Consider the following 23,745-nt stretch of genomic DNA (forward strand, 5'->3'; position numbering starts at 1 on the left):
TATAGACTAAATTAATAGCAATGTGAACCTTTGGCCACTTTTTATGGCATTCATTATGCTTTGTCTCTTCCCCCACACAAAAAACATGAAACCAATGTACAAAGCTACCAGTTAGTGCATGACTGTGGCTACTTTCTCAGCATCAGGACTTCCATTTTTTTTTTCTTTATTTGTCAAACCTGCCCACACCTGGTCTTAACCGTTAGCAAAGTTAAGCATTTTGCAAATGTTAGCTTACTATTTAAAATTTTTCTGGTGTCTTATCCTGCTTTCAGGAGGAAAGGTTAACAACCAATTTTATCATCTTTTAAACATTTGAAAGGATGAGTAGGTAGGTCACAGTGATGAACTCTCACTGGTTTTGCTATCTCTGCCTGATACAGAAACTTGGTGCTCTGACCCGCAAGTCTCCCCGGAGACACCTTTTTAGAACCCTCTTTCTCTAGACTCCCACCCTTACCAAAATTCTGAACCAGTTTTTGTAGCCAGTTCAGGTCAAACCTGTCTGTACCTGGTCTTCTCACAATAGCAGCAAGCAGGGAATGGGAGCCATTTTAACACAGGATCCGGGTGATTGAGTTCACATCCGCAGAACCTTTATTCTCTACCTGTCCTGTGAACTGGTTCTAGCCCCTACTTCTCATCACTGTGTATTACTCCTAAAAATACACACTGAATCTAAATTTAATTTGCTAGAGAGGTTGAATCCATTTCCACCAGCATGGACACACAGAGGGGTGCCTGGATGGCTCAGTCAGTTAAGTGCCTGACTTCAGTTCAGGTCATGATCTCACTGCTTGTGAGTTTGAGCCCCGCATCAGGCTCTGGGGCCACAGCTCAGAGCCTGGAGCCTGCTTCGGATTCTGTGTCTCCTTCTCTCTGCCCCTCCCCCACTCATGCTCTGTCTCTCTTCTCTCAAAAACAAACATTAAAAATTTTTTTTAAAAACCACACACACAGAGATAAAAAATGGCTGCGTGACAGGATCTCAGGCCTTTTCTAATGCATGAAGCCTCCCACTGGCCCCTTCATGAACAAATCCACCTTCCACTCTCAGGTCTAATGAAGGTGTGGTCTGTTAAGTAGCAGGCAAGGTAGAAAATAAGTGTTCTGCAGAGGTGAACCAGTTCACTTTGTTAAAATGGCCACCCCTCTCCATGTGCAGGTCTCTATGGCGAGAAGACCAGACAAGGACAAGCTCTGACTTGAAAGTTTCAAAATCTAATATTGATTGCTGAATGCAGAATGGCAATAGTTTCAGGCCATTGGGAAGAAAATGTGTAAACTATGAATAAGTCTTTTATCCAACAGCCCACATTAAAAACATAAACTCCACCAATATTTTCCTTTACAAATTTGTCCTCCCCTAATCCTGGATCTCTCCGTATCAAAAAGGACTAGATGGTATGTTAGAATGGAAAATAAAAGGACTGAAGTCACACAGACCTGGGCTCTTATATCTTCTTGCTATGTGATCTGAGAGGTTAATTGTCTTAAACTCTCTCAGCTTCTGCTTCCTCTTGTGTTAAAATACCTCCCTTGCAGGGTATTGTGATGACCAAGGATTATGTATCCAAAAAGTTTAGATTCACATAATAGAAGTTAAACACATAATGGGCTCTTGGGGGAAAAGAAAGCCAATCAATCCCCACCACTACCATCACTAATCAATATCAACCTTTAGAGGGAACACTAAGTTTGAAGGTTCAAAATAAGAAATTAGTATTTGCAGTCTGTTGACATTTCATGGGCAAGAGAATGGAGTCACAGAACAAAAGAAAGCCACACCCAGTGCTTCTCTCCCTGGCTCTCCCTGTCCGTGGTCTGCAGGCATCTTACTGAGGGTGCTCAGAACCTCTAGCAAACCCACTGCACTCCCCTGGTATCCTCTCTGGGCTGCAAGATTCCAGAGTCTCAAGGAGGTAGGTGCCAGGAGGTAGCTCACCAGCTTCATGCAGAGTAATTTCAACCCCCTAACTAGTGACGCACCTGGCTGTGTCCACTGACAAGCACTTCCTCAGCAAAGTGCACCTTCACAGGGTTGGTCTTTAGCCGAGCTCTCTTCTCCTCAGTCAGGAAGGATGACTTGGGGACTCCCTGCAAAACATTAACATGACACATTTTAGAACAGGACTTTTGTAAAAGTCATTACACGTATTCTCATTTCTTAAAAACAAAAGCAAAACCTCTGACAGCTGTTGAGGACTCAATGAAAACCCACAGAGAAGGACAGCATCTCACCAAAGAACTCTTTTCATAAAGTCTATGGATCCCAACCCAGACAATGTTCGTATGTGTCTGAGAACAGTTGAAGATTCAGTATGGTGGTGAAATGGTTGTGTATGACAAAGACAAGAAATGGCCTGTGAACAAGAAGACTCAAGTTCTGCTACTCAACAGTTGTAAGACCTAACTCAAACACAAATTATTATGGAAGAAAACCAGTTCTCTGTGTGTAAAATAAGACAAAATAACTGTGTGACTTTGGCCAAGTTATCGCTCCTCTTTGGTCTTTAGTCTTCCTATGTACAATGTTAGAGTTGGGTCCAAAAACCTCCAGGGCTCCCTGAAGCTCTGACCCTTGTGATTTATCCTTGGCCCCTCTTTGCTCTTCTCATCTTTTGGGTGGTGCCCTCTTTCCCCAGAAGTAGAAAGAGTCATCACAGTTTGGTATGAGTATGTAATTAAGCCTCTGGCTAGATTGTATCAGGTTAAACTGTGACACAATGAACAGCAACTTGTATGACCTAGACCAACAGGATGTGATGTTCCTGGATGGAATCCTGCTGTGTTATTACCAGCCTCGCATGCTGTGTTTCCTTGGACTGGATAGTCCTTTAGGCCAGGCTCTAGAATGTTTCCATGTGTTATGAGTTTCAAGATGGAGCTCTGGACCACATATTGTGTAGCTGCGGGAAAAGAGATATAACAGCAACCAGAGAAACTACTGGAGACAATGCTCATAACCTCAGATATCAACAGACCAATGCCATTAAGTACATGAAGTGAAGAAGTGACCCTGAAGTTTGATATTATAGGTAACTAGAGCCTTGGAATAATAGGGTTCATGACTATGATTCAGTATCTCAAATATATAGTTTTTAAAAAAATTTAGTAAAAGGAGAAGGGGAAATAGCAATGTTCCCAGGGAAGAGGTAAACCTGTCTGGTGATCCCTCAACTCCAGAAATTACTTAACCTTGATTTGCTTTCTTCTTCAAGCAGAATGATTTTCCAATCAGAAGAGACAGAAGAAGGGGAAAAAGAAAGTTACAACCCAAAATTGGTGATAAAACTATCAGACTTCTTTGAATGAGTTCAAGACACCTGTACCAGTGAAGCTAGGGGATGAGAGACTTGGTATCATCCACAAAAGAGAAAACAGAAAAAATATTAGGAGACTAAAGCTGGTTAATTATCAAATTTCCCAGAAAATGAACATGGAAGATTAAGGAAAACACAGATTGGTAAAGTTTGTTATTATTTCTTGGCAAAATCCAAGATAAGAGGTGGTCAGAGAGCTTTTTAGTCATTGATCACTAGTAACCAATATGGTGTTACCAAGAATAAGTCAGAGCCAACCAAGTTCATTTTTCTTTTGAAGATGGGATTCCAGATTGATAAGGCAGGGTCCTGTGGATATAGTAGTATTCCTTCATTCTTGCAAAATGTTTGATAAGGTCTCCTATAATCCCCCTGTAAAGAAGGCCAGATGCAGAGCCATTAGGAGGATTCAAAACTAGTTGACGTGTTCTCATAATTGTCCTGATATTTTAACTAAGCAACTCAGGCTCCCTTTGGCTCAGTCTCCATTAATGATGTTTATCAATGCCTTGGATGAAATCAGAGAAAGTGTACTTACCAAACCTGTGAATGAAACAGAGCTACAAGGTGTCATCAGATCTCAGGCAGCAGAAATTTGGGAAGAAAGATGAAGAAACAGGAAATCTAAAAGAGATGTGTGGGAAACTTGAGGAGCAGGTGCCGCTATGGGCCAGAAGCCAAAAAATCACGAAGAACAAACACAAGAGGGTACAAGAGGGGCTTGACAGCCCTGACGTCCAGAGCTGAAGGGAACAGAGTAAAGTGACAGGTTAAAGTGACAGGTAAAACCATCACTACCCTAAGATTCAAAGGAATGAGAAATCAGGGGCAAAACAGGGGTTGGGGGCGGGGGGGAAGATGCAAAGAGAAAAAGAATCCATGGCGGGGCGGGACAACTGTTATCATCTCCCACCTTGGAGACAGCAATCCTGCAAGACCTGCAAGAGTAAAGTCCAGAGCTGGATCAGAAAAGAAAATCAACTGGCTGGGTAATGGAGGAAGTCAGAGAAGCGTGGGAAGAGATGGATCCCTGGCAGGAAGTGAGAATGAGTACAGCTGATGACGGCATTCCAGTTCTGTAATTTCTGGACGGTACAACCTCAGCGTGCCAGAACACTGGGCCAAAACAACATGATTTGACAGGAATTGATGTGAAATGTGGCACTGAGGATCAAAAAAATCAATTGCACAGCATGGGATGGGGGCTTGGAAGCTATTCATTTGAAAACCAGCCTTAGTTTTTGGTCAACCATAACGTTCACCCAAGCCAAGAGTGTGACTGGGCCCACTAAAATCTTAACCCAATCTTGGGCTTCACAAGTGTATTTGGTGCATGTTGGAAATAAACTCTCTGTTCCCTGGGTACTCTCACCAGTTGACCGTAGGTGGAGCTGTATTCCTTTCTGGGTGCCATGGTTTGGGAAGACCACCATAAAAATTGGAATCTGTGCAGAAAGCTATCAGAAAAGTGAGAATTCAGAGAAGCATCTTACGATGAAGAGTTGATGGAACAGTGGTTAGCCTGGATAAGAGAAGGCCACAATTCCAAATCTTCACCAATTTATTTCTTACAAAGTAGATGTGCCCTGACTATCACTAGTTGGGGGCAGTCACAGGGAAGAAGGGACTCTCTCACATTCAGAACCACTCAACCATGAAACTAGCTGCATTGAGAAAGGATACACACTCTGTCACAAAAAAGGGAGAGAGAGAATTCCAACCAGGCTCCATACCATCAGGACTGAGCCTGACTCGGGGCTCAAACTCAAAAACTGTAAGATCATGACCAGAACCAAAATCAAGAGTCGGACAATCGACTGACTAAATCACCCAGGCACCCCTCCCCCAAAATTCTATGTTTTAGAGAAGCAGTAATTAATATTCCAACTTTGAATTTTATTTATTCTTTTAAAGATTTTTTAAGTAATCTCTACACACAATGTGGGGCTCAAACTCACAATCCAAGATCAAGGGTCGCATGTTCCACCAACTAAGTGAGCCAGGCATGCCCCAACTTTGGATTTTATCATTCCTAATCAATTTCAAGTCATTTGAGAACTCTAAGAATCCGCTATGGCAAAGATGAGCATCCTTGCTGAAGTAAGACATATATGATCATTTGTCTTATGATCATATAACTCCTGGCAAGAGGCCTGAATGGGCTAGATAATACTCAGGGCATTTCTCAGGGTATGGGCCAATGTCAGCTTTTCCTGCAGGACCTGTGAAGCACAACATTCACATCCTCCTCTTCTTGGGAACCTCGTGGGAATCTCAGGAGTGGTACTGTAACACATTAATTTTCCTCTCCCTACACTCCATTTTTAAGAGGATGCAACTATAATCTATTTCCTTCTTTTTCTTTTTTAATTTTTTTAACGTTTTATTTATTTTCAAGAAGGGGGGGACAAGGAGGGGCAGAGAAAGAGGGAGACACAATCTGAAGCAGGCTCCACACTCTGAGCTGTCAGCATAGAGCCCAATGTGGGGCTTGAACTCACAAACGGGAAATCAGGACCTAAGCCGAAGTCAGATGCTTAAGGGACTGAGCCACCCAGGCACCCCTCTATTTCCTTCTTATTGACTCAACAAGTGTTATCTTTTGCTTTCATTTCTTGAAAACAGCAGGAAAAAAAAAATCTAATTAAGTTTAAGATGTTCTCCATTGAGATGCTAATCAGCTAAATAAAAAGAATCTCTTAACACCTGTACAACCATTTATACTGATTAGCTTTCAGTGTACTTTTTTTAATACACTGGTTTCACATTATTTCATAGACAAATTCTTAGAAGAATCTCCATTTATTTGTTCACAAAAGCACTTGGTCTGTCATATTTATGGCAAACATCTTAATCCTATATAGGTTGCTTTTTCCCTATTCTATTTCCAAGAAATAAAAACAAAAGACAATACTTGTCAAAAATGAGAAAAGACCACAATTTCTTTGTTTTGTGTTGTGAAGTTTTGGGGTCATAGAAATTTAATTTTTTTCACATAATCAAATAGCTGCTTGTTCCATTGTGCTTCCTCCCACTCCCCATATACTTAGGAATTCTTTCCACAACCTACGACCAGATAGACACCCAACCATATTGTCTACATTTCTGTGTTTTTTTATATTTAATTATTATTACATCAAATGATGTGACATGAGACTTTATTTTTTTCAAATGCTTAAGGAAACATCTTAGCTTAATTTCATGAATGATCATCTTTTCTCCCACTGATTTGGGATGCCATATTTACCACATACTAAATTCTTATATCAATACCTATTCTAGGACTTTCTATTGGATTACACTGACATGTTCAACATTTTACCAATATCTTGTTTAATTATTTTAGCTTTATTAGTTTTAAAATCTGGTACATCAAGGCCATCCTCATTACTTTTTTTTTTTAAAGATATTTATTTATTTAGACTCAGGTTAGTTAACATACAGTGTAGTATTAGTTTCAAGAGTAGAACCCAGTGATTCATCACTTACATATAACACCCGGGCTCATCCCAATAAGTGCCCTCCTTAATACCCATCACTCATTTAGCTCATCCCCCCACTGATTCCCCTCCAGCAACCTTCAGTTTGTTCTCTGTAATTTAAGAGTCTTTTATGGTTTGCCTCCCTCTCTGTTTTTATCTTATTTTTCCTTCTCTTCTCCTATGTTCATCTTAAATTCCACATGAGTGAAATCATATGATATTTGTCTTTCTCTGATGGACTTATTTTGCTTAGCATAAATACACTCTAGTTCTATCCATGTTGTTGCAAATGGAAATATTTCATTCTTTTTGATTGCTGAGTGGTATTTCATTGTGTGTATGTATGAGTGTGTGTGTGTATACACACAGTCACACACACCACATCTTTTTAAGTTTATTTATTTATTTAATGTTTATTCATTTTTGAGAGAGAGAGAGACAGACAGACAGAGTGTGAGCAGGGGAGGGGCAGAGAGAGAGGGAAACACAGAATCTGAAACAGGCTCCAAGCTGTCAGCACAGAGCCTGATGGAGGCTCAAACTCATGAACTAGTAAGATCATGACCTGAGCCAAAGTCAGATGCTCAACCAACTGAGCCACCCAGGTGCCCCTTAAGTTAATTTATTTATTTTGAGAGAGAGAGAGGGAGAAGGAGAGGGAGGATACAAAGCAGGGTCCATGCTGACAGCGTGGAGCCTGATGCAGGGCTCAAACTCATGAACTGTGAGGTCATGACCTGAGCTGAAATCAAGAGTCGGATGCTTAACCAACTGAGTCATCCAGGTGCCCCCTATACCACATCTTCTTTATCCATTCATTAGTCAATGGATATTTGGGTTCTTTCCATAATTTGGCTATTGTTGATACTGCTGCTATAAACACTGGGGTGCATGTGTCCCTTCGAATCAGCATTTTTGTATCCTTTGGAAAAATAGCTAGTAGTGCAATTGCTGGGTCATAGGGTAGTTTTATTTTTAACTTTTTGAGGAAAAATAAGTCTCCAGAGTGGCTGCATAAGTTCACATTCCCACCAACCGTACAAAAGGGTTCCCCTTTCTCTGCATCCTTGCCAACATCTATTGTTTCCTGCGTTGTTAATTTTCACCATTCTGACAGGTGTGAGGTAGTATCTCGTTGTGGTTTTGATCTGTATTTCTCTGACGATGGGTGATGTTGAGCATCTTTTCATGTGTCTGTTAGCCATCTGGATGTCTTCTTTGGAAAAGTGTCTTTTCATGTCTTCTGTCCATTTCTTCACTGGATTGTTTTCTGGATGTTGAGTTTAATAAGTTCTTTATAGATTTTGGATACTCTTTATCTGATATGTCATTTGCAAATATATTTTCCCATTCTGTCAGTTGCCCTTTAGTTTTACTGATTGTTTTCTTCGTTGTGCAGAAGGCTTTTATCTTGATGAGATACCAACAGTTCATTTTTGGTTTTGTTTCCCTTGCCTCTGGAGACGTGTCTAGTAAGAAATTGTTACTACTGAGGTCAAAGAGGTTGCTGCCTGTGTTCTCCCCTAGGATTTTGATAGTTTCCTATATCACATCTAGGTCTTTCATTCATTTTGAATTTATTTTTCTGTATGGTGTAAGAAAGTGGTCAAGTTTCATTCTTCTGCATGTTGCTGTCCAGTTTTCCCAGCACCATTTGTTAAAGAGATTGTCTTTTTTTCCATTGGGTACTCTTTCCTGCTTTGTCAAAAATGTGCCATACATTTATAAGTCCATTTCTGGGTTCTTTATTCTGTTCCATTAATCTATGTGTTTGTTTTTGTGCCAGTACCATACTGTCTTGATGATTACAGCTTTGTAATACAGCTTAAAGTCCAGAATTGTGATGCCTCCTGCTTTGGTTTTCTTTTCCAAGATTGCATTGGCTATTTGGGGTCTTTTCTGGTTCCATACAAATTTTAGGATTGTTTGTTCTAGCTCTGTGAAGAATGCTGGTGTTATTTTGATAGGAATTGCATTGAATGTGTAAATTACTTTGGGTAGTATCAACATTTTAACAATATTTGTTCTTCCAATCCATGAGCATGGAAATGTTTTTCTTTGTGTCTTCTTTAGTTTATTTCATAAACTTTCTATAGTTTTCAGTGTATAGATATTTTACCTCTTTGGATAGGTTTATTCCTAGGTATTTTACGGTTTTTAGTGTAATTGTAAATGGAATTGATTCCTTGATTTCTCTTTCTGCTACTTCAGTATGGAAATGCAACCGATTCTACAACTTTGCTGAATTCATGTATCGGTTCTAGTGGTTTCTGGTAGAATCTTTTGGGTTTTGCATGTACAGTATCATGTCATCTGTGAAGAGTGAAAGTTTGACTTCTTCTTTGCCAATTTGGATGCCTTTTATTTCTTTTTGTTGTCTGATTGCTGAGGTTAGGACTTCCAGTACTATGTTGAGGAACAGTGATGAGAGTTGACATCCCTGTCATGTTCCTGGCCTTAGGGGAAAAGTTCTCAGTTTTTCCCCATTGAGGATGATATTAGCTGTGAGCCTTTCATATATGACTTTTATAATGTTGAGGTATGTTACTTCTGTACCTACTTTCTTGAGGGTTTTTATCAAGAAAGGATGCTATATTTTGTCAAATGCTTTTCTTGCATCTATAAAAAGATCTTCTTGATGTGTCTCACTTTGATAAACTGTCAAAATCCAAGTACAAGTCCCATGGGGAGTTTGAATTCACATTAAGAATATACATTAATATGAGATGGGAATGAAAGCTGGTGCAGCCACTCTGGAAAACAGTATGGAGGTTCCTCAAAAAACTAAAAATAGAACTACCTACGACCCAGCAATTGCACTACTAGGCATTTATCCACGGGATACAGGTGTGCTGTTTCGAAAGGACACATGCACCCCCATGTTTATAGCAGCACTATCAACAATAGCCAAAGTATGGGAAGAGCCCAAACGTCCATCGATGGATGAATGGATAAAGAAGATGTGGTATATATATATATATATATATATATATATATATATATATATATATATATATATACAATGGATTGTATATATATCCAACCAAAAAGAATGAAATCTTGCCATTTGCAACTACATGGATGGAACTGGAGGGTATTATGCTAAGTGAAATTAGTCAGAGAAAGACAAAAATCATATGACTTCACTCATATGAGGACTTTAAGAGACAAAACAGAGGAACATAAGGGAAGGGAAACAAAAATAATATAAAAACAGGGAGGGGGACAAAACAGAAGAGACTCACAAATATAGAGAACAAACTGAGGGTTACTGGAAGGGTTGTGGGAGGGGGGATGGGCTAAATGGGTAAGGGGCATTAAGGAATCTACTCCTGAAATCATTGTTGCACTATATGATAATTTGGATGTAAATTATTAAAAAACAATTAAAATTAAAGAAAAAATTTTTAAAAAAAAGAGGACACTTGCTGGGATGAGCACTAGGTGTTATACAGAGAGGACGAATCACTGGATCCTACTCCTGAAATCATTATTGCACTGTATGCTAACTTGGAAAGAAATTTATAAATAAATACATACTATTTATTATATATAAAAGAATATACATTGAGAATAACCAAGGTATTCATAATAGTCTTCCCATGAAAGAACATGGTATATATCTCTTTTTATGTTAAAATTTTTTTTTACATTCTTCAAAATATTCTACTTTTCTTCACATTGGGCCCATCTATTTCTTTTCCTTAAAGTTTTCCTATTTTCTTATTTTTTTCCCTTAACAAACTAGCTCTTGGATTTACTTATCAAATTTACAATTTTTGTTTTCCAAAGCATCATTTAGATTTTTGTTGTTTCTTTATTCTGCTTTATGTTTGTTTTATTAGTTGTTTCTTCCAACTTCTTTCACTGAATTTTCACTTGACCAATTTCCTTATTAAATCATAAAATCACCTAAGGCCATAAATTTTACCCCGAGTATAGTTTCAACTGCACATAAATTGTTAAAAGCAGACTTCTAGTTTTAAATTTTCTCCTAACTGGGGTGCCTGGGTGGCTCAGACGGTTGAACATCCAACTTCGGCTCAGGTTATGATCTCACAGTTCATGGGTGTGAGCCCCGTGTCGGGCTCTGTGCTGACAGCTTGGAGCCTGGAAGCTGCACTGGATTCTGTGTCTCCCTCTCTCTCTCTGTCCCTCCCCAGTTCGTGCCCTCTCTCTCTCTCTCTCTCTCTCTCTCAAAAATAAATAAACAAAATTTTTTTTCTCCTAACTAGTCTAGAACGGTATAGTTTTGCTTTTCTGCTTGACTTGAGAGACTGCATTCATATTTCTGAATGGCTGGATAGTTTTAATTAAGTTGTTGATAGTTATTAATTCCTATTTTATTATATTTGGAAGAGATATATAGTTTGTTATTTGGGTAATTTATTGACTTTCTTTGATAGCATAGTATGTGGTCAATTAGGTTAGATTATTAAATGCTTACTGAAATTCCCCATGCCCCTATTTATTTTTTTGTCTTTATGTGGCCAAGGCTAAGAGGTATATATTGAAGTCACTCCGGATGAGAGTTTTCTGTCAACTTTTCCTCCTTGGTAGTTCTTCCTCTTATGACTTGATTATATACTTTTTCCTGTCACAGATAAAGGGCTCCTTGGCCTCTGGTGTTTAGGATTGCCACTTCCTCCCAGTCCATTGTCTATGCCACCCCTTGTCTTGTGATGAGCTTCAGAGCTGATGACACACTTTCATATCCAACACCTCACTTGTCCTCATAACAATGCATTAGAGAAACAAGACAATTATTGTCATCACCACTGTTTTACAAAAATGCCAACTGAAACTTAATGACTTGCCCAAAGTCGCAACACACTACACTTATCTTGAAACTTGTCGTTTGGTACACTTATCATCATCCCACTTTGTGTAATCATGGATCTGTCTCCTTAGCTGGACCACAAGTTCTGGAAACCTGGACCCATATCTGTTTCCTCCACAACACTGATGCGTTGGCTGTCTTCAGGCAACGTTGAGTGCCTGCCTGCCCACTGCCTGGCCACTGTCCCTTCTGCCATTGCCTTCCCTATTCATTCTCTGAAGGATATCCCACTGTGGGTTGGGATCTTGGGGATGAGAAGAATAAAACTAACGTGATGTAGCAAGAGATTTACCGATGTGCAGCGAACAACTGTGATTGAAAGAGAGTCTTCAGCTTCCCTGAAAAAAAAAAGAAAGAAAGATAAAACATTTCCTCATTCTGGGTGCTGTGTGTGTGTATGTGTGTGTGCATGTGTGTGTGTACACACGCTCACACCAAGGTCAAAAAGACTGGCAGAATTATAAACCAGCCTCTTCTGCCTCAGCATCTTTGGCTCAGCAACACTGAGAAAGACGTTGAGAAAAGCAATGTTCTGCAAACGAACTGAAGCTGTCCCAGAATACCCCTCCCACCTTGAGGGAATCTTCAAATTTCCACCTCTACCATCTAGTCTATACCTACAGCCACTTAATTAAGTCACTTAGGTTTAATTTAGTCTATATGATGGGGAACTCATATAGTTGGTATGACCATTAGCTAGGTTTATGTCAAAAAAAAAACTTTTAAGAGAAAACATAGTAATAACACAGATAACTCAGGTTGTTTTTTCAAACAACTTAGGCTAAACATTTCACTAAAATTGAATGGATGAATGAATGAATGAATGAATGTGTATTTCACATAAATCAGGTAAAAGCCAATCAGTTTGTGGTGCTTGGGCACACAAGGTCAGTGTAATGAGCCGAATCACATATCAAGATACTATACATTTCTGTCTTGTTATTATGTCTTAGATTCCAAAAATGATAAAAGTCAACCAGACAACAGCCTAACTTGCATCTTGTATTAGAGGAGAGAACTGGAAATCAATCCATATTTTCCTTTTTCTTTGCCATTGCTACATAGAGAAGCCATTTGCAAAATAATTCCATTTGACTTCTTGCAATATGAGCATTTAGGCCAATTGCTGCTGGTGTGTTCCTTCCTCAAATGGGTAAAATCAACCTGCAGCTGTGTCTGGGGATTGCCTCATTTCCATTTTCCATAAGAGCAGGCCTTTCCCGAGATAATCTACAATGAACCAAGGTCCAAGTGCTCTCAAAAGGACATTCAGGCCTCACAGATATTTGGAGGGATTAGAGAGGTTTTGTTGTGCCAGTGTTTTGCTTGGATTTTTCCCTTTATAAGTGGCAATGACACTGGGAACTAAGCTAAAAAATAAAGCAGTCCTGGGATCCCCACATGCAGTATATGGCAGAGAGCACAGATGGCTCAAGTAACCTCCCTGCTGAGAGGTCTTCGAGGGCTCACCCTTCCAGGAAAAGAGGAACACCTGAACTTGCTGTGTCAGCATTGGAGACCCTCCACCATGTGGGCCTTGCTTCCCAGAAGCTTCCTTTAGGCATCTGGTGTCTTAGGCAAACTGACCTGTTCAGCATCCCCACCCCCGCTCCTCACCCAGCGGTTCCTGCTTATCACTCCTTTGCCTGGATCAACCTCCACCTCCATCTACCTTTCAAGGCCAAATTCTACCCAGCATTAAAGGTACAGCTAAATTACTTCTGGACCTCTGTTTTCTCAGACCACCACTTCCCCCCAAGTTGGAGGAATCTGTAGCTTTTACAACCCCTTTCCTGTGCTCCTCTTGACCCACTGTCTGCCCTCAACCTCACAGGGGTGAGCGTGAGGCACTTCCGCACTACCAGCCTGCAGGTGTCTGGGGAGCAGACTCTTTGCCCCACCAGGCTCTTTGCCCAGAGAAGGTGCTCAGTAAACAGACTGCCTTCAATGTTACCTAACCACCCAAATGCCAGTCTACCACTTTAGTTTGACAATAATTTGGCTTGTTAGTCACAGTCTGATCTAGCCTGGCAGAAATATTAGTATCGCTGAAAATCTAAACTTAATTTGCTGGCATTGATCATCTTTGAGAAAATCACCCAATAACTGGGAAAGCACACTTCATGATTTCCATAACCATATGTCATATTCTGGAATGAAATCATCAAATCCTTTCCTGAGGCTGCCCCACCCACTCAATTTATTCTCTGGTCATCCTGAAGCAATATTGGCCTTGGTTGAAAGGCTTCTATTTTGTACAACTTTGATGGATTCTCTATAAATCTTAAGCTGTGTATGCCTGTCTCTCCACAGTGAGACTGCGTGCTTCCTGTATTTTCATTTTCTCTTACTCTGATTTTCTGACTATTACCTATTATTCAGTGTGTGCTGTGCATGATATGCCTTGGGAAATGAAAACCACCCCACTCACAAAAGAGGCATCATCTAACTATCTTCAAGTTGGCCTTCATGGAACTCTGTTTCTCATTTCTAATATTTATATTAAAGTCATCAAAACAGTGTCAAAAAATTTGAAAGACAAAGCCCGTAGGTGCCTATGAAATGTCCGTGAGCCCTCTCCTCTTCTGTCACTTACGTTCCTCTGTCTTAAAACCAGGGTCAGCAATTGGTGCTAACTATCTTCACTCGTTCAACTGAGCAGTCACCGTGTACCTGCTCTGAGAGAGATCACGGTCCAGGCAGGAAGTGACGCAGGTCCCAACGCCAACAGGGAGAAGGCGGCAGCTGCCAGGTCAGTGAGACTACATATATGCCAACCAGGCTGTGTGTCCAAGGGCATTTAAGAATATTTATCAAAAGGATTAAAGCAGAACTGACAGGTTTAGCGTCAATTTGGTTCGATCTTTGGCATATGTCACAACAACCCTAGAAACCCTTACTGGGTAGCGTCCACGTGTTATTCATAACTACCTTCCCTGCAGAGCCTGGCACAGTGTCTAGCATAGCAGGGGGGGTCATAGTACAGCACCCTGTGTCCCTCTGTCACTTCTCTAGGCAGATGAAGGGGAGCACGGTATAACCGAATTCTAAAATGAGGCAGCTACTGCCACTTTAAAGGAGCCTGGTCCCTATTAAAACCACGAGGAGATCAATTATGTTATTCCTGTCCTGTCACCCATCTTTGCTCTGTGATCATCTGTGTAACTCTGGGGATAATGGAGGCAATTTAGTACCTCAGTATATCGGCTGCTCGTTCACAGGAAAGACTTTCGGCAGGCTCGTTGTTCATTTGGAGGATCTGATCACCAGGGAAAAGCTTGCCGTGAGCAGAACCTCCTGTTGGACAGAGAAGAAGTAATTGGTGTTCATGCCAGGAGGGCCCAGACCCCAGGTGTCACAGCAGCACAACTGAATGGCAGGCTGATCCAGTCCCCAGGGCACCAGCTCACTCCCCGCGCCTCCAAACCCCTCAGCCAGCTTTGGGCTCGCATGAGTCTGTTTCCCTATTTACAAAATGTGGATAATATACCTACCACCCGTCACTTTCAAGGGATATTAGGAGACTGTCCTGGGAAAGAAAACTAGCAGAAACCCCCTGAATCAACAGGGCTGGCAAGTGAATCTATTACATTCACCTCTAAAAAACTATATGATGTGTGTGTGTGCTCGCGCACGTATGCGTGTATATGTAAACCAAAATTAGATTTTAACTAGACCCAGATCTCACATCAATACATAGCTGATGTATGAAAACAAACACTAGACATTTTCAGCCTGTTCTTCTTCACCATGATACAGCCTATATTTTACAAAGACTCAGTGAAAACAAATCAATAATTTCTATTACTCTCTGGCCAGAAACTCTCCCCAGCTTGGAGCATGCAGGGTTTCAGAGAGAAGAGCCAGCGTATCCAAATACTGTCACTGCCCTGAGACTGGCCAGGGAGCCACGGGTGGGCAAAACCCTGGCTGAGGCCAGCAGGAGCCTGGGGTTCAGATCAGCAAGTGCACTTGCGGCTTCCTCCCTCCCCACACCAAAGGAAGGTACAAGGCTCTAGACAGAATTAGGTCAGAATTAGATGTGCCCTTTCTAACTTCCTGGGGTAGCATTTTCGAAATTATATTCTAGGACAGAGAGATGGGACGAGATCCAGGACTACTTCTCCCCCCCCCCACCCCCAGAAGTCAAACTCCTTTCTTGTTTCCCAGTCAGCCCCTACCTGCTGTGACAGCCACGACTGTGAGGGGTAGGCTCTCGGAAATGTGGAATCCATAGTCCTGGAGGAGGGCGTCTTTGTCTATTTTTACTGTGTGTTTCATAGGGGTGAGGGTCTGGATTGAGATCCCGGGAGGCCCATCGGCTACAGCAACTTTAGCCCTGGAAGAGAAAGAGTTTTACAATTAAAAAAAAAAAAAAAAAAAAGAGGGGGTGGATTCTAGGTGGTGGTCACAAACTGGGACAGCCCTAGGCATCCTGGAAGAGGAAGATGCAAAGCTGAGCACACCCCAACTCTCCTCGTGACAGAGATCAGGCACAAACACCAGGGGATAAAAACACCCAGTGGAACAGCAGCAGCCTCTAAAAGAGAAGTCATGACATACTATGGGCACTCAGAGAAGGGGAGAGCAGTTTTAACTTTGCGGAGGAGGGGATCAGGAAAGCATTTGCTACCCACAAGAGGGGGCATTGGAGCTGCACCTTGAGAGATGTTGAGGGTATGTGTACGCAGCCCAGATCCCAGCACACAGAAGATGTTCAATGGCCGCTGCTGCGTGGGTGGATGCCTGGATGCATGGACAGGCATTCCAGGAAGGAGGCAGTGCTTCAGCAGAGGTACAGAAGAGGAAAAACAGCGACCATGAACAGGATCGGGGAGCCGTTCAGTCTGGATGTCTGATGCTGACTAACTGCATAGATGGATTGTTTCTTTGGTGATTTTGTTTCCTTTTTAGCTTTGAGATGAATTTCACTTCCCTTTCAAATTTGTAAACTGTGAGGATTCCAGTAGGAAATGCCAGCTGGTCTTCAGACTCCCTCTACAGTAATCTTTAAAAACATATGTTTTCTATACGTCTAAAAGCAGGTAAGTTGAAAGCTGTGCTTTGTCTGTCTCAAAACCACAAACCAAGTCACAAGCTATTTCTCCTATGTCTGTGGCAAATGATTTTTTCCCCTTTGAGAGTCAGTGGTCCTTTCTGAGGAATGTCAAATGGTGACGGGATGAGGTGCTTATTATTATTAATAAACAACAGAAATGTGGAGGAGTAACAGTCCCCCCGGGGCTCTGCAGCTAAGCCCTATCATTTATTCTCCTCCATTTACCAAACACTGTCACAAACTCTGTCTAATGCAACAGGACGTCCCTTATCTGAAAATCACCTGTCATTTATAATGATCTCAAACTTCAATAAGGATCAGGAAATATAACAAAATGGCTTCAGGGTACCAAAATGCATGTGACAACCCCAAGTACAAAGCCTCATGCACATTATCCACCAAGGAGTTCCTCAGACCCCAGCTTTGAGCTGATTCAGGCTGTCTGAACAAATGATGACCTGACCCCCCACAGCTTAGAAGCAAAGAGGGGATTTCTTCTAGGCAAGCACATGGGTAACACTGAGAAGTTCCAGCAGACAGACCTAACGACAGGGAAGAAACAGAAAACTGGAAATGTATAGTGAATAAATGTATAGTGAATAAAGCCCATAGTTATTCCCGATTAAAAAAAAAAAAACCTTTAAAGCTATGAAAGGGCCTTTCCAAATAATAATATACTATACTGAGAGCCAAAAATCAACATTTACGTGCTTTTAAAAAAGCAACAGGAAGGATACCCTAGACACTACTCCCATTAAATGCTGCGGGGGGGAAAAATGCGTGTGATCATTATCAGAGAAGGAAAAACAGTTAGAAGCATAATAAGCACAGGAAATGGAAGGCACCACTTGTTTTTAAACGGATGGTGATACCTACAAAATGATCAACAACGAGAACTGCTGGTGCTAAAAAAGTAAGGTGAGTGGAGTTGCAGGATAAAAAAACACAGCTTCAAAAAGCACTCAATAACTCATTAAAACAGATCAGCTGGATGTATATTAGGTGTTAGGCATTCTTTTTTTTTTTTTAAGATTTTATTTTTAAGTAATTTCTATGACCCAACGTGGGGCTCAAGCCCACAACCCCAAGATCAAGAGTCGCACGCTCCACCAATTGAGCCAGTCAGGCGCCCCTAGGTGCTAGGTATTCTTAATCAGCTGACGTATTGAAGGAAGACACAAGGATTGGGCTAAAGTTATGCTGGATTCCTGGTTGGGAAGACTAAATATTAAAAAATAAAAATACTGGGGCTCCTGTAAGGCTCTATCAGTTAAGCGTCTGACTTCAGCTCAGGTCATGATCTCACAGTTTGTGGGTTTGAGCTCCGTGTAGGGCAGGCTCTGTGCTGACAGCTCAGAGCCTGGAGCCTGCTTCGGGTTCTGTGTCTCCCTCTCTCTCTGCCCCTCCCCCACTCATGCTCTGTCTCTCTCTCAAAAATAAACATTAAAAAAATTTTAACAAAAAATAAAAATGTTAAGTTCTAAACAAAAATATAGATTTAATATATCAGTCAAAAATTCTTCCAGAATTAAAAAAAAAAAAAACTTGATAAATTGGTGACGGTACAAGTAGCAGTAACAGCAATGGTGATAATCATTAATAATATTTATTAAGCAAGTACCCGGGAGTGAGCCAACATTTTCATAGCTCACTCACCTAACCTTCCCAACAAACCTGTGTGGTGGGTGTAATTATCATCCCTATTTTATGGATAAGGAGACTGAATCTTCCTTTGAGAGACTTTTACTTAAAATCACACAACTGGGAAGGGGGTTCCAAATCGGGGCCCCCGTCTTCAAAGGCTCTGTACTATAGCTCCCAGTACAGTGCTGGCCAAGTGGGATATAATGCAAGTCACATATGTAAAACGTAAGGTTTCTAACAGCCTCATGAGAAATGGTGGAAAAAAACAGGTAAAACGAAGTTTGACATATTTTTTATTTAACCCAATATATCCAAAATGCTATCACTTCAACATGTAACCAACAACAACAACAAAATCAATGAGATATTTTGCATTCTTTTTCAGATTAAGCCTTCAAAATCCAGTGTGTATTTCATATTTAGAGAGCATATCAGTCTAAACATACTTAAAATTTTCCAATAACTGAATTGTCAGTCTTTATATTTAAATCAAATGCAATATCCAGGCCCTCAGTCACACATAAATACAAATAAATTTAAAAAATTGGATAACAAAATAGGAAAACACAAGGAAAACTTTAAGCCATAAAAGCTTGTAATTTCTCCGTCATATAAACAAAAATTGACTCACACTGGATCATAAGACCTAAATATAAGAGCTAAAACTGTGTCACTCTTAGGAGAAAACATAGGAGTAAATCTTTGTGACCTGGATAGGATACCAAAAGTATAAGGGACAATGAATATGCAGATAAACTGAACTTCATCAAAATTAAAAACTTCTGTGTTTCAAAGGGCCCAATTAAGAAAGTGAAAAAACCCACACTGTGGGAGAAAAGATTTGCAAATCATATATTTGATAAGAACCTTGCAGCTAGAATAAAGAATTCTTATAAACGCAAACAAAAAAGAAAAATAATGAAAAGTGGATGAACAATTTACATGGACATTCTCCAAAGATATACCAACAATGGGTAAGTATATGAAAAGATGCTTAACATCATTAGCCATTATGGAAATGCAAATCAAAACCTCAAGGAGATACCACTTTTTATACCCACTAGGATGGCCATAACCAAAAAGACAGGTCAAGTGTTGACAAAGATGTGGAGAAAATGGAGCCCTGATATCATCTGGCAGTTCCTCAAAAGACTAAACATTGAACATCATAAGACCCACCAAGGCCACTCCTACATATAACCCTAAGAGAAATGAAAACATATGTCCGTACAAACTCGCATACAAATACTCATAGCAACAATATTCCTAATAGCCCCAAAGTGGAAACCGTCCAAATGTACATCACCTGATGAAATAACAAAGAAAATATTCCACAGCACAATATTATTTAGCAACAAAATATGAATACATGCTGAAATATGGATGTACTTTGAACACATTATGCTAAGTCAAAGGAGCCAGCCACAAAAACAAACACATACCACGTGACTCCACTTACATGATATATTCAGAATAGGCAAATCTTTAGAGACAAAGTAGTAGTTGCCTAGGGCTGAAAGCAGGAGAATTCTGGAAGGAACTACTAATATGTATGAAGTTTCTTTTTTGGGTGAAAATCTTCCCAAATGGATTGCAGCGACGGTTGTACATTTCTGTGGATGTATTAAAAACCAATGAGTTGTATGCTTTAAGTGGGTGAATTGTAGAGTACACAAATTATATCTCAATAAAGCTGTTGAAAATAAGGCGAATCAGCTTAAAAAAAAATAAAATTCTGGGCGGGGGGTGGGGGAAGGCTGCAATACAAACATATGAAGAATGGGCATAAACACATGCAGTAAATACCCAGACTTCACATGTTAAAACTAAGTACATCGACAACTTGTACATGAAGAAATAAAATTGGTAAATAACATAGAGAATGCACTTTATTAATTAAAGAAGTACAGTCAAAAGGGCTACAGAGTACTATTACATGTCAAGTAAAGAACCAAATGTAAATAAAAATAATAAACCCCTGGGATTTAAGGCTGACCATATAAATTGGATATTCAATTTCTCTAGAAAATAATCAGGGACACTGTAATATGAATTTAAAATCTGATCATTTTCTTTGACCTTCTGTTACCATTCTGACTGCCATTCCTCAAAGTAATCACCCCAAACAAAAAATAAAATATTATTTGTACTAGACTATGAGTTCCTAAAAGACAAGGGTATTTATCTCTGTGTTCCCCAGGCCTGGTAAAGTCCCAGAATAGAGTATGAGCTCAAAACACCCAACCTCTTAAATATTCAAAAATATTTATCACAGCTTCATTTAGAAGAGTGGAAAAACTCAAACTAAATCAACAGAAGATAGATAAACTGAGCTCAGTGAAGAATTACTCCAAGACAAGCCTAAGTATCACAAGCCTAAGAACTTTAGACATACATGGAAACACAGCTTAGAAAATACCCTTTCAGAGCATCCTCTAAACTGTAGTTCAGACCCCCTTCCTAAGGGAGAACTCAGATTATTCTAGACATAAATTCTCTCATCTCAAAACTCTGGCCCTCTCTTATGGCACCTCAAGTTGCATTGATAGCTATCTGATTCCTTATATTATTACCCCAAATAGTCTGTAAATTCTCTGAACGTAGGAACCACTTTTTACCCACCTCTGTATTTCTCACAGTGCTGAGTGAAGATCATTTTTCTGCAGCAAGATTTACTTATTGGGTAAATACATGAGCAAAATATTGTACACAGAAAGCAGGATACAAAACAGTAACTCAAATGACTGGCAAAAGGTGAAAATGTACGTATAAACATTAATAAACAGCAGACCACTTGAATGTAAGTAACAGAGTTCAATATTTGTCATTTTCCTTTGTTTGCTTAATTGGATATACAGCTCTGCCCTATGATTAATTAGGACTCATCTTCTCCATGTCCCAGAGCTCAATAAATGGTATCATGAGGACTCCTGGGAAGCATCCTTGACTTTACCCTGCTCTCATCCCTATTATCTGATCGGTCACAACACCTAAAGATCTCAAAAGACGTCCATTTCTATCTCCACAACCAGCATTCCATTTTAGGCCCCCATTACCTGTCCTGCAGACAGATTTCTCCAAGAGTCTCCAAACTGGTCTCTCTACTTTTCACTTTTGTCTCTCCTGAATGACTCTCCATCCAGTACCCAGACTGATTTTATAAATACAACCCTGCTCGGATGTCTCCCCTGACTGAATGGACCAATCCGAAATCCTTGATGTGGTTTAATACAGCTCCTGCCCACCCCTCTAGTGTCTACAACCAAGCCTTTCATTCTCTTGATATTTTTGTTCTAGTCAAACTACTCTCCTTGGATTTCTTCAAATTAACTGGCTTTTACCCAAGCTCTTCCCTTTACCTAGAATCCTCCCTCACTCACCCCGATAACCCCTGACAGCATACGCTCTCCAGAAATTTACCAAAGAAGTTCAACCCCTACTCTATCTTCTGATTTTGGCATAAATCTCTCCTTCTGTTGAACACACCCACAGAACATGTACTCCTTTTTTTTTTTTGAAATATACATATTTGCAATGACGTGAAGTCTCCTGTCCTCTCTAGGCTATGATTTTTGTGGCAAAAAACATGTCTTTTTTGACCCATGTACAAAACTCAATGCTAGGCATATAGTAAGGCTAATTGACATATGGAGAATAAAAGATAAAATAAACCTTACCACACGGTTAAAATAGAATCCAACTTATGCTTTTCAAATGCATAGTCTTCAGTTATCTGATTTTTCCATTTGGAAGGGTACGTTCTTCTACAATGGTAGACAAACAAGGCCCCACTGTGTTGACTTATCCCTGCACAGTGTCAGTGGCTTTGGCCCAAAGTCTGGATTTGACATTTTCCCCCACAGGCCACATTTCAGCTTTTGTTTGGAAAGGGATTGCTTGAGAACATGACCAAACCATGGCCTCTCCTCACAAAGAATGTTTAATATTTGACAGGGAGCTGAAGGAAATGATCTCTGCAGCAAAATTTCCTCCTCTGAAGCATCTTATAAATATCAAACTGAGCACTGATAATTCAAAAACTTATGTCTGGTTCCTCTGTAATGGCTTCGAACCATAAATCTGAGATCATTTCTACGATTTTACACTGGAACAGCGTAAGACCTGTGGCTCCACAATGGAATTCCTGCCAGATAGTTGGATTTGGCCTACGGTAGGACTAGAAAAAAAAAAAACATGTTACATTTATCATGAAAGTAGTCTAGAGTAGACAAATTCTATATTTTATGGGTCATTAGTTCATACTGAATTGATCAATGCTGAAAAGGAAAAAATACCACATGGAAATAGATTATGCTTCTGATATTCTCTGGCTTTTTATCTGCTCTCTGTTACATCAGAAAATATATTTTACTTCTATGCTGTAACAACAAAGAACTCACCTTTGAGTCCAGCAGGATGTGGAGAAACTATTTTGAATCTATGTTTAAACACTGCATTACGTGTTCAGCTTGAATGATTTTAAAAGCTAAAGTCTGTTATAAGGTGGATTTTTAATCTAAAGTGTATTCAAAGAAAGCTGAAATAGAGGGAGCAGTTTGTACCAGACAGAAATGTAGCGTGTAGTGTAATCATAGGACTATACTTAACGGCAGTTTCTAGGGACCATGCAATGTAGACACTGGGAGTATAGTGCTATAGGGTGAAGGCCTACAGTTGAGAGAAGTAGTTATTCCATTATTACATTAAAAAGGAGATTCAGAAGATAATGACAACTCTGAAGGTGCAGTGCAGGAACCTTCCAGCCTGTTCTCAGACCTCCCCACTTTTGCCTAGGGTCAAGAAGCTATAAAAAACTGGTTGTCTGGAATGGTCTTTCTACATCACTAGGAATATGAGAAAGGCCAAGTAAGGCCATCCCTATAATTAGGAAATAGTTGTATAGTTGCAATGAACAGGGAAATTTGGAAAACATGTAATACCAACAGGAAGGGCTTCTGACACAAAGATGTCACGATACGTGTATATGTGCACACAAGTATGTGAGTACATGTGTGCCTGTGTGTGCGTGTGTGTGTGTGTGCATGTGTCTACAACATGTATGTGTGTGTTCATTAGCATTAAGATTCAAGTTGAGTTGAGGGGCACCTGGGTGGCTCAGTTGGTTAAGCGTCTGACTTCCTCTCAGGTCATGATGTCATGGTTTGTAGGTCTGAACCCCGCGTCCGCCTCTCCACTGTCAGCACTGTCAGCACAGAGCCTGCTTTAGATCTTCTGTCCCTGTCTCTGCCCCTCTCCCGCTCTCTTTCGCCCTCAAAAATAAATACACATTAAAAAAAAAAAAAGATTCAAGGTAAGTTGAAAGGAATCTTTTTAAGCCCTGAGGATAAAACCCAGCACCAAGAAGGCTCCAAGTTGCATTAAGCTCTTCATGTTTCT

General features: G+C 40.2%; 1 protein-coding gene across 7 annotated transcripts in view; it reads right to left on the bottom strand.

The window, feature by feature from the left end:
- FRMPD1 (FERM and PDZ domain containing 1) overlaps positions 1–23,745 on the bottom strand; it is an 87,952-nt gene that overhangs the window by 21,958 nt on the left and 42,249 nt on the right. For 5 of the 7 annotated variants that reach the window (XM_027039463.2, XM_027039466.2, XM_053204918.1 and 2 more), the window contains 5 exons: positions 15,827–15,984; positions 14,840–14,942; positions 11,938–11,983; positions 3,561–3,695; positions 1,990–2,097 (listed from right to left, as the gene is read on the bottom strand). In XM_027039463.2, the coding sequence (XP_026895264.1) occupies positions 1,990–2,097; positions 3,561–3,695; positions 11,938–11,983; positions 14,840–14,942; positions 15,827–15,984 (550 nt within the window). Of the gene's footprint in view, positions 1–1,989; positions 2,098–3,560; positions 3,696–11,937; positions 11,984–14,839; positions 14,943–15,826; positions 15,985–19,807; positions 20,037–23,745 lie in introns of those variants that run through there. The other 2 variants (XM_027039470.2, XM_053204919.1) reach the window with 2 other exon arrangements.

This window comes from Acinonyx jubatus, chromosome D4 (assembly GCF_027475565.1).
Source record: "Acinonyx jubatus isolate Ajub_Pintada_27869175 chromosome D4, VMU_Ajub_asm_v1.0, whole genome shotgun sequence".
Classification (NCBI taxonomy): Eukaryota; Metazoa; Chordata; class Mammalia; order Carnivora; family Felidae; genus Acinonyx; species Acinonyx jubatus.